At 43.8% G+C, this 11,694-nt stretch overlaps 1 protein-coding gene across 6 annotated transcripts in view; it reads right to left on the bottom strand.

The window, feature by feature from the left end:
- Nucleotides 1–11,694, bottom strand: part of nvl (nuclear VCP like) — a 46,692-nt gene that overhangs the window by 3,243 nt on the left and 31,755 nt on the right. For all 6 annotated transcript variants that reach the window (XM_074645465.1, XM_074645464.1, XM_074645462.1 and 3 more), the window contains 7 exons: nucleotides 10,677–10,781; nucleotides 8,837–8,899; nucleotides 7,203–7,322; nucleotides 6,683–6,782; nucleotides 4,813–4,919; nucleotides 3,111–3,187; nucleotides 2,877–2,968 (listed from right to left, as the gene is read on the bottom strand). In XM_074645465.1, coding sequence (XP_074501566.1) covers nucleotides 2,877–2,968; nucleotides 3,111–3,187; nucleotides 4,813–4,919; nucleotides 6,683–6,782; nucleotides 7,203–7,322; nucleotides 8,837–8,899; nucleotides 10,677–10,781 — 664 coding nt within the window. The remainder of the gene's footprint in view (nucleotides 1–2,876; nucleotides 2,969–3,110; nucleotides 3,188–4,812; nucleotides 4,920–6,682; nucleotides 6,783–7,202; nucleotides 7,323–8,836; nucleotides 8,900–10,676; nucleotides 10,782–11,694) is intronic.

Below are 11,694 nucleotides of genomic sequence, written 5' to 3'. Positions count from 1 at the left end.
GATGATTTTGCAAAGCATAAAAAGGAGCTGCAATTTTTCAATGAAAGAAACTGCTGTTCTAAATGTGTCCACTGGATGTCGCAATAGCAATTCTGGGGGAAATGTTGTTTGTTGTCCCCCATAAAATGAATCTAAATGAATTAAAAAACTCTATTACTTTTCTTGAAATAATCAATTTTATCCCAATTCTGTTAAGCAAGCAAACTGTTTATACCGGGGCTAAGCAAGTAGGCTACAGCTAGTCCGGAGCTAGCTTGTCATTCTGCCTGCCCGATTTGAACATTACGTGCTTTGGCACCCTCATTGCCCCAAAATGACGCAGAGTGCAGACTGTTCCAAGAAAAATGGTCATCCTCCTATTTATTCACGGAAGTGAATGGGAAAGCTGTGTGTTTGTTGTGTTTACAGCAAGTTTCAGTGCTGAAAGAATATAACGTTCGTCGCCACTATGAGACTCTTCATGCCGACAAATACAACAACTTTCAAGGACAACAGAGAAGAGAGAAGGTGAATGAATTGTTGGCGGGTCTGAAGAAACAGCAGTCTGTGTTTACTCATAGCCGAGAAATCAGTGACGCTGCAGTGAAAGCCAGCTACCTTATTGCTAATGAAATTGCAGTGGCTTCAAAGCCATTTAGTGAGGGGGAATTTGTGAAAACATGCATGCTGAAGGCTGCGGAGATTGTGTGCCCTGAAAAGCGCCAGGCTTTTTCAAATATCAGCCTGACAAGAAACACAGTTGCAGACAGGATTTCTGATCTTTCGGCGGATTTGGACAGCCAATTGAAGCGCAAAGTAAAGTAATTTATTGCGTTTTCAGTTGCAATTGACGAAAGCACTGACATTACAGATGTTGCGCAACTAGCCATATTCATCCGCGGAGTTGATGACACTTTGACCGTCACCGAGGAGTTCGTGGAGTTGGTGCCAATGACGGATACCACAACAGCAGCTGATATTTTCACCGCACTCGTCGGCGCCCTGGACAGGGTCGGAGTGGACTGGTCCCGCGCTGTCAGCCTGGCTACAGATGGTGCGCCCTCAATGATCGGGAAAAAAGCAGGTGTTGTGACAAAGTTCAGAGAGAAAGTGCAGACTGCAAATGGAGAACGTGATTTTTGGACTTTTCACTGTATTTTGCATCAGGAGGCTTTGGGTTGCAAGTCATTAAAGATGGATAACGTCATGAAGGTGGTCGTCCAAACTGTTAATTTCATCCGATCCAGAGGCCCGTCCACACCTGGTTCTTGGCTTCATTATTTTTTTAATTGCTGTATTAAGTAAGTTTGACAGCCTTCTCAGAGAGAAAGACCACAACTATGGGCTGCCATACCACACCGAGGTAAGATGGTTAAGCCGAGGTGCTGTGCTGAGGCGTTTCTTTGAATTACGAGAGGAAATTGAACAGTTAATGGAAAAAAAGGGCAAACCAGTGTTAGAATTTCAGTCCACAGAATGGATGCAGGACCTTGCATTTATGGTGGATGTTACAGAGCACTTGAATAACTTGAACAAAATGCTGCAAGGGCGCAACAAAGTTGTCACGCAGTATTATGACAGCATATGTGCGTTCAAGTTGAAGCTGTCATTGTGGGAGACGCAACTCGCAGGTGGTGATGCAGCTCACTTTCCTTGTCTGAAAGATGTGTGCGCGACCCAACATGCCGCAGACATGAAGCGGTTCAAAGATAAAATAACGGGACTATTGCGGGAGTTTGAGCAACGTTTTCAGATTTTTGGTGAACTGGAGAAAGACTTAAAAGTTTTTTGCTCGCCATTCACCGCGAATGCCTCTGATCTGCCCGTCAACATCCAACTTGAAATAATAGACTTGCAGTGTGACTCAGATTTGAAGGGCAAATTTGCCGCAGCTGGCTTGGACACATTTTATCAGTATCTCTTGCCACGTTACCCCAACTTGACAGCCATTGCTGCAAAAGTGTTGCGCATGTTTGGAACCACATATCTTTGTGAGCAAGTTTTCTCTGTAATGAGCATCAATAAAACAGATCTGCGCTCAAGGCTCACGAACAAGCACTTGAATAACATCCTGAAATTGGCTGCCACTCAAGATGTGACGCCTGATATTGATGCACTTGTGAAAGCTAAAAGATGCCAGGTTTCAGGAGTGAAATAAACAATGGGTAATCCCACTTAAAATGCTGCATGAGACACTGCACCCTGATATAGTTCTGTGAAAATGATTGTCTTCTGTGGAAATTTAAAGAAAGTGAACAGTGTGTGATTTACTGTAATAATGTCAGTCACTTCAATTCATAAGTTTGGTTTGTTGAAATTGTTCATGCATTGCACAGCTTTTATTTTTCTATCAATAAATAGTTTAGCCTACAAGGCAGGGAGTAACTCAACCCTCTTGAATAGTTTCTACCTCAGTTTGTATGGTTTGTTGAGTTAGCACAGGATTAATATGTGGAAATGACAAATGAGGTATTTGATACCTAGAAGAGTTGTTTTATTTATTTATTATTTATTTCGTATTTTGTTCAATCCCAGATAGGCTGTGACTTAAAGTTGAATGGCTTTGTAGATACACTGAGACGAAGTTTAAGTTCCAATCACTGAGGCATTGTGTTCTTGAAATTGCACCAATTTTTTCCTCAGAATTTTCAACTAACTTGAAGTGTTTTGTCAAGAGGATTATTTGTGATGTGTACATTTTCAGAATGTGCTTGTACTATTTTGGACCAAAGTAAAACAAAGAAAACAATCTGAAGTTGTCGTTATTTTTAAGTTATTATGCCATGATTTTACCGGTCCGGCCCACTTGAGAATAGATTTTTCTCCACGTGGCCCCTGAGCTAAAATGAGTTTGACACCACTGGTGTACAGGTATGCAGAGGTAGGAGTCAGGTTACCATGAGAAGAAGCTGGGGGGGGCTGGGACTGCAGGTAGGCCCTCAGGGCATTAACAGATGCTTCCCTCACCAACGCAGTCAGGTCAGCTCCACTGGATCAAACAAACACACACACACACACACACACATGTCCACCTCAATCACTGATAAAAACCAGTTCACCTTTCAGACCAACAGCAGGAGAAATAGTATGGACATGTTGGAGGACACCTGCTGTGCCCAGCTGGGACTCACCTGAAGCAATCACAGCGCTCATCCAAGGCGATCTCTTCAAGAGAGACATCCTGCTCCAGCTGAGGTCTGGTCCCTCCCTACAGAAGATCAACAGCTTAGTTAGCCTAGCTTAGCACAACGACTGGAAGCAGGGGGGAACTGCTAGCCTAGCTTAGCACAAAGACTGGAAGCAGGGGGAAACTGTTAGCCTAGCTTAGCACAAAGACAGGAAGCAGGGGGAAACTGTTAGCCTAGCTTAGCAAAAAGACTGGAAGCAGGGGGAAACTGTTAGCCTAGCTTAGCAAAAAGACTGGAAGCAGGGGGAAACTGTTAGCCTAGCTTAGCACAAAGACTGGAAGCAGGGGGAAACTGTTAGCCTAGCTTAGCACAAAGACGAAGCAGGGGGAAACTGTTAGCCTAGCTTAGCACAAAGACTGGAAGCAGGGGGAAACTGCTAGCCTAGCTTAGCACAAAGACTGGAAGCAGGAGGAAACTGCTAGCCTAGCTTAGCACAAAGACTGGAAGCAGGAGGAAACTGCTAGCCTAGCTTAGCACAAAGACTGGAAGCAGGGGGAAACTGCTAGCCTAGCTTAGCACAAAGACTGGAAGCAGGGGGAAACTGCTAGCCTAGCTTAGCACAAAGACTGGAAGCAGGGGGAAACTGCTAGCCTAGCCCCTTCACAACTGAATAATAAACAAAACAAATAAACTATGTCTATCTAACAGGTCTGTTCCAGAACTGACCACTGTGTGACGTATGTGGATCAAAAGACCTGCTCTGGTCAAGTGTCTCATGAACACATTAGAGATGACTGTGGAACACACTTGATGCTGATGGTCAGATATCTAGCTATGGGATCAGGTCCAACACTTAAAGGAGGTCTTTCCCTTCCACATATTACTAAACTATTTCCAGCAGACACAGTTGAAACCTTTAGTCAGCATCTGTGACCATCACAACAACGTGGAGAGAAATGTAGCGCCAAACACGGTGCGTCGTTCCACTGCAGGCTGTGATAGAGACAGTCTAGAAGAGGAGGCTGATCCAAGGATAGACTTATTTCTATATAAGACCAAAAGAAAACTGGTCGAAGGAACTTTACAAATTGAATAGATGGTCAAGTTTATGATTCAGATTTTATTCCCAACAAGATGGATCTAGGTTTAAAGATGGGCTGAAATGGTCTGGTAAAATATCCTGGGTTCTTTACTGGAGAGGATCTGAAACACAGCATGAACTAACAGAGCAGGACTACTTTAGGTTCTGAGACATCACGCTGACTTCTGAAGGTTTTCTTACTGGGGTAAAATCACATCCAGCTCAATGAAATAGCTCAAAGTTGTACAATGAGTTACAAAAGTTAAAAGGGTAAAAAACAACACATATAAAAGGAGAAGTCGGAGAAGTTGAAACAAAAAGTATATAAACAACAACGTGCTCCATCCTGAGAGAAGAATACGGTTCTTCAAAGAGAGATCTGAAGGGAAGGACGCTTCCTGTGTAACCTCTATCATGTGTTCTGGGATCGTCTATTACTTCCACAATACTGGAAAGAAATCCAAGTAGGTTATGGAAGAAGTACTGAAAGTACCGGACACACACACACACACAATGTGATTGGAATAACCATCTCTCCTGTATTTCCTTCTAGCTCCATGAGATAACATTATGGGTCATTATGGGTTATCCACCTACTGTAGTAACCAAAGGGTGAACATGTACCTTAGTTATGGTGAGCAGGATGGCGTGGCGGTCTGCTGGAGGTGGCAGACCCACATACAAGGTTTTATCTAGACGACCTGGCCTCAGTACGGCCCGGTCGATGATATCTGGTGAGAGGCGAGACAGTGACGGTCAGTTAGTGTTTAGAATAACAATAAATAAGGAATTGAATGTGTTACAGACTGAAAGGTAGTGGTGAAAGAAGTATTTAGATCTTATACTATAAATGTCATTTATATTAAGAGTACCAATACAACAGAAAAATACTCAATTACAATTAAAAGTCCTGCATTTAAAATTCTACTTACATAAAAGTACAGATTGATCTTCAGCATAATGTGTTCAAAGTAAAACTGAATAATGTCACTGCTACAGAGCGGTAGTTGCTCAGAGCCCTCTGCCTGAATGAGTAGTGCCCAGTAACACTCTTCATCTCCATCATCATCTCCATCATCATCATCATCATCATCATCATCATCATCATCATCATCAACACCTCCTCCCTGCCTGACGACTGACGCCATCACCCCCCCAACCCTCCACACTGCCCTCTCCCACCTGGACCACAGGAACACATCATGACTATAGTTCAGTATTCAACACCATGGTGCCCTCCAAGAGACCTGGGACTGGACCCACTGGAGCCCTCTCCTCTACTCCCTGTTCACACGACTGCACCACCCACAGCTCCAACACCACATTCATCGGCCCGATCGCCGGCGGCGACGAGACGGACGACGGCCTCCCTCTCTGACTGTGGACTACAGGAAGAGACGGTGAGAAGGACACGCCTTCGTCTCCATCAGCAGGACTACGGTGGACAGAGTCAGCAGCTTCAGTGAGGACCTGACCTGGACTCACCACACAGACACCATCACCTAGACAGGCAGGCTGAGGAGCTTCAACATGGACTCCAGGATACTCTGCAACTTCTACAGGTGGACCATCCAGAGTCTCCTGACTGGCTGCATCACCAGCCGGTACGGCGGTAGCACCGCCCCTCGACCGTAGGGCTCTACAGAGGGTGGTTGGAAGCTGCTCAGCACATCACCAGGATGGAGCTGCCCTCCATGGAGGAGCTCTACACCCAGCGGTGGAGGAAGAAGGCTGCCAGCATTATTAGAGAGCCCAACCACCCCCCAGCCACAGACTGCTCTGCCTGCTGCCGTCCGCCAGACGCTACCGCAGCATCTGCAGCATCTGCAGTATCACGTCTCATACGTACAGTATATACATTTACTACATTCCTCTTTACATTCACTTCATTTATTTGCAACTGGTGAACACCTGTCTACCACACATTTAGGGTTATATTGTATCCCTATATTTTAACTTTACCTTGCACTAGTTAATGTCTTAGATCCTCTTTTTTTACTTGCATGTTTAATGAGCATTGTTGGAGGGAGCCTGAGATCTGACATGTTCAATGACTGCTGCTCTGTAACAGTTGAGCACATGACAATAAAGAACTTGAACTTGGTTCCCAACCTGGCTGTCAGGCCCGTCCCCAGGGTACCGAGATACAGATACAGATCAGTAGAGAGGTGAGATGATTACTGAGAGATGAAGGAAGAACAAGCGGTTTGTTTTTTTGGGAATTTGACGTCTTTCTAGAGGGACCAACAAGGTCAGTAGCCACAGAGGTTTGGAGCCACTGATTTAACCTTTAACACTGTCTCGTATTTTAAAAGCTTGTATGTTTTTTTTTTTACTATAAAATGGAAATACTCAATACAAGTACATCAACATTTAGTTAATTTCCACTACGGCCGTTCTTCCAGCCGTGCTCCTGTTGTGATGAGACGAGAAGCTGGACCCTCTCAGCCTGGTCCAGACTTCAGCAAGGGTTCAGGTCTGACTGGATCCGTACCTGGTCTGTTGGTCGCAGCCATGATGAAGACCTGCCGTCGACTCTCTAAGCCGTCCATCTCCGTGAGCAGCTGGTTGACCACCCGCATGCTGGCTCCTGACTGAACACACACAAACACTGTTCATACACGTGCACGTCACGGCACAGAGTCACTGGTAACAGCAGCTGGATGGACATGGAGATGCTCTTATAGGAAACATGATCTAAAATGACCTTCTCTAGCTTCAGAACATATTCAGTCTCAGTTTCCAGTAACACATATGGCAACATCATTCTGCTGTTCATAGTGTAGGAGAATGAGAAGAATCCAGTCAGAGTTTAGCCATATGTTTACATCCCTACAAAACATATAGAGTAAATATGTGATGTAGCATTTAAACACTCTTCACTCTTTTGTTTTGAGAACAATGATAAATAATAAAGATGATGAAGATGATGTAGGTTTGATAGCAATGTAACATGACTCACCTCGATAAATACATATTCAACATGTCTTCAAGAGCTTTTTTGTTTCACTCACCTCATGGCCTGAGCGGCGAGGACACAGAGCATCAATCTCGTCAAAGAAGATGACACAAGGTGCCGAGTTACGTCCTCTCTGGAAGACCTGTCTGACAGCCCGCTCGCTCTCTCCCACATACTGCAGACACACACACAGATACAGCTGTTAGAGCCAGCAGATGATGTCACCATCAGCCCTCTGGGACTCACGGCGTGGTGGAGGACAACAGGAGGACTTATTGCTCCAACATCTTCAACAATATTTAGTAGGGGTGTAACGATTCATCTACAACATTCATGTATCCATTTATATTCCTACGATCCAACTACATCAATAGGTACTCGGCAAGTTGTCCTTTACGGGAGACGTATATGGATATAAAATCCATTGTATGGATACTATGGATTTGCACGTTGTATTTAAGGACGACAAACGTTATATCAAAGTGTTTTTAGCACTTTTATCAGTAAAGAAATGTTAAACGTTACTCCGGTTCACTCTCCAGACATGCGGCAGCTTGCCAGCTTGCCAGCTCTGCCCTCTGCAGCGCGAGCACGCATCAATGGCGTGCATGCGGACGAATGGCGCACTGGACTCCTCGCTCTCTTAGCCGGTAGCGGCGTGGAGGGAGAGGGGCGTCGGTCTGCATGAGCTGCCGGCGCTGTGGTGCAGAGGAGCCGGTCGGCAGAGTTTCAGGTGCTATCGATCACTTGGCGAGGGCGGCTTCACCCACCGGAGCTTTCCCCGTGCGCTGACGTTGTTTCATTCAGAGAAAATTCCTTTCCTTTCCCCGTCATGATATCTACGTGCACGCAGCATCAGCCTCACATATCCAGCCGGAGAGCAGACGGTCCACGAGGTGAATTATCACGACGGGAGTAAAGTAAAAAACAAAACAGAAACTCGGCTAACGGCAGTCTGACGTAGTTTTAACATTTTCCTCCAGATGTTTCTCCAGATGTTTTCATGTATGAAAAGAGCCCAAATGAACCCTGTAGGTGGACTACTGGATTACTATCAGCAGATTATTTAAACAGCGTTTGCAGAGGAATGATTCTGTCCCAAGCTGTTGATCACTAGAATACTATACTGAATAGAAGTTGGTTTATTATATGTAGTGTTAAATATTGCACTGCCTTGTATCTGGAGAACTGAAGCAGCAGGTCCTGCAGTTGCACTTTTTATTATTTTCTAATAAAAGCTGTATGTATTTGCCATTAATCGTTGTTTACTTGTTTATATCCATAATTAATTTATCCCTGATTCCGTCACAAGAAAAACTTTGAAGAATCCTGACCTGCTCTGTCCAGTATCACATATTTATTTCAGTCACACTGACTGAATCTTTGGCAAAAAAAGTTACTGTATCCATTTCAAATCATTGAATCGTATCGGATCGTATCGCTCTAGATGAGCCAGATATCGTCCTTGAACGGTATCGGAACCATGGAAATCGTATCGTTGTAAAAACGTATCGTTACACCTCTAGTTTTAGTGTGATGGTGTGAACAGAACGACACAAACTGCTACAAACAGGCTGGAAAAAGGGAGCAGAATCATCCAGATGTAGAGAAACATCAGCTGGTGTGATGCTAGCAGAACAACGTGAATGAGCCTCTCTCTGTTGGCTGGACTGTGAGCCGCTGACTCACCATGTTGAGCAGCTCTGGACCTTTGACAGAGATGAAGTTGAGGCCTGATTCATTGGCCACAGCCTGTCAGGAGACAAACAGAGACACACAGTGAGACACACAGTGAGACTGTCCCTCTGGACATCTAGGCTTCGTTGTTTAAGAGCAGCAGAATGTGAGAGTGACAGGACACCGGTCACATGACACAGCTGACACATACTTCTTCTTTCTCTGCAACGCTGTGAAATTCTAATCAAGACCCCCCTCCAATTCTGCTTCCCCTTGTTGTTTAGCTTGATGCTGATACATTATCATTATCATTATTATTATTATTACTACTACTACTATCATTGTTGTTGCTGTTGTTATGTTGAAGGGATGTCATTATCATAACCATTATTATGGTTATGAATGCTATAAAGACAGATTGGTATGATGAGGATTAGGATGGGAATATTATTATTATTATTATTAATAAACAAAATACTATTAGCAGTATTGCATCTAGATCAGTGGTTCTCAAACTATGGTCCACGTACCACTGGTGGTCCGCGTGCTCTCTCTAGTGGTACGCGGAGGAATCTCTGACTATCGATTCCTCTTATTGAAGCTTTCCCACAGTTACACTGCACTATGACGCATATGCATGCTATGTCATGTTTCAGTTTGTTTTGGACCAGAGACACGGCGGAGAGAAAAAAAAAGTGCTCAACAGCGTGGCGCTACTAAACCTGAGGGGGTGCACCCTATTTTGACCTGATAAAGCGACACTGAACAACAAATCTGTGTTGAAATCAGCAGGAGGAGAGTTAGTAACGTTAGCTGCACAGTCCTGACTGGATAAATACCGGAGATACAAACGTTAACGGAGGTGACACTGAGTTAATATTATGAGACGTTCACTGTCTGCTCAGGAAAAATGACTATTGGGTGAAGGTAAATTACAACGTTATCATGATGAGTTCAAATGTAATCTTGTAAAATGTAGTTTTTGGCGAGAAACTTGAATAAATCCAGTTGTTTGAAGGAGATGTTTTCACATCAATATAAGATTCTTTACTACCCAAAACAGTCAGTCCTGTACAGTTCATAAACTCCTGCATATAATGTCATATTCTTAATAATCTGCTGTTTGGAGTGATTTTCAGTCATTAAATGCTGAAAAATAAGTGTGCTGTATGTTTTCTATAAATTAATGTAGTGATACAATAGAGGTTACTTCTGACAGAATTTGTTTGGCCCCCGGCAACAATCTGGACTTCTCATGTGGCCCCCCAGGAAAAATAATTACCCACCCCTGGTCATGGTGGTTCTTGGAGAGTCAATATTTTCTGAGGTGGTACGTGGTGTAAGAAGTTTGAGAACCACTGGTCTAGAAGACAATAATTATTATATGTTGATTGATATCATTATATAGATTATTATTGGTAGGTTGAGATTGGTGATGATGATTACTATTATGCTCAAAAGATATTTGTTATAATAATACAATAATCTTGATTTTTATACAGACGATTATTCAAATTATTTTCTTTGCTATTACACATTTCAATAGGATGATAAAGATGAGGATGTCATTGTTTTCTATCTTTATTCATGTGCAGAAAGATTTCAGACCATTTCTAGCACTGACTCTGACACACTGAATATACAGGCCTCAGCTCTATGGATTAAAAACATACTCTATAATAATATAAATATCAATGAGCCAAATAATTATTATTAATAAATGTGTGAAATGTGTCGTAAGCTGATAGACAATCATAGAATACTAGACATTGTTAAACATTGTAAATGTTCACAGATATATTAGTGCCAATAGGTGTGGTTGTGTTGGTGTGGGGGTGGGGTGGGGGGGGACCTTGGCCAGCAGTGTTTTTCCACATCCTGGAGGTCCAGCCAGCAGCACCCCAGAGGGAGCACTGAGCCCCAGAGCTCTGAACTGTTCTGGAGAACGCACCGGAGCCTGCAGGAGACACAGATCACACAGGTCAGAGCAGATCAGAGCAGATCACACAGATCAGAGCAGATCACACAGATAACACATAACACAGATAACACAGATCACACACAGATCAGACACAGATCACACAGATCAGAGCAGATCACACACAGATCACACAGATCAGAGCGGATCACACAGATCACACACAGATCATAGCAGATCACACACAGATCACACAGAGATCAGCAGATCAGAGCAGATCACACAGATAACACAGATCACACAGATCAGACACATATCACACAGATCAGAGCAGATCACACAGATCACACAGGTCAGAGCAGATCACACCGATCAGAGCAGATCACACACAGATCAAACAGATCAGAGCAGATCACACACACAGATCACACAGATCAGACACCGATCAGAGCAGATCACACAGAGATCACACAGAGATCAAACAGAGATCAAACAGATCAGAGCAGATCACACAGATAACACTGATCACACAGATCACACACACAGATCTCACAGATCACACAGATCACACAGATCAAACACAGGTCACACAGATCACACACAGATCACACACAGATCACACACAGATCACACCAGGGCCGGTCCACCACTGTACTCCACACAACCCAGTCTGCTCATCTTGTAGCTGTGGATGATGTCACAGTGATTTCTATAACCAGACAGGAGGGAGCACTCTCTCCATCCCTGCAGGACTCAAAGGTCTCAGCAGGGATCAGCTGAGTCTAATACTGTATGTGACAAAGGACAAGTCATACCAGATACACAGTGACTCCAGAGTTAACAAGATAAAAAGATGGAGATGATCAGACTCCCTCCACACCTACAGTATGACTTCAGGTTAGGGTTAGGGTAGGACAACAGATATGAAAATGAGCAGGCTCGTCTCAGGGAG

This window comes from Sebastes fasciatus, chromosome 9 (assembly GCF_043250625.1).
Source record: "Sebastes fasciatus isolate fSebFas1 chromosome 9, fSebFas1.pri, whole genome shotgun sequence".
NCBI classification, from domain to species: domain Eukaryota; kingdom Metazoa; phylum Chordata; class Actinopteri; order Perciformes; family Sebastidae; genus Sebastes; species Sebastes fasciatus.
Note: the sequence above shows the minus strand (reverse complement) of the source record. Positions and strands in the feature narration are given on the sequence as shown.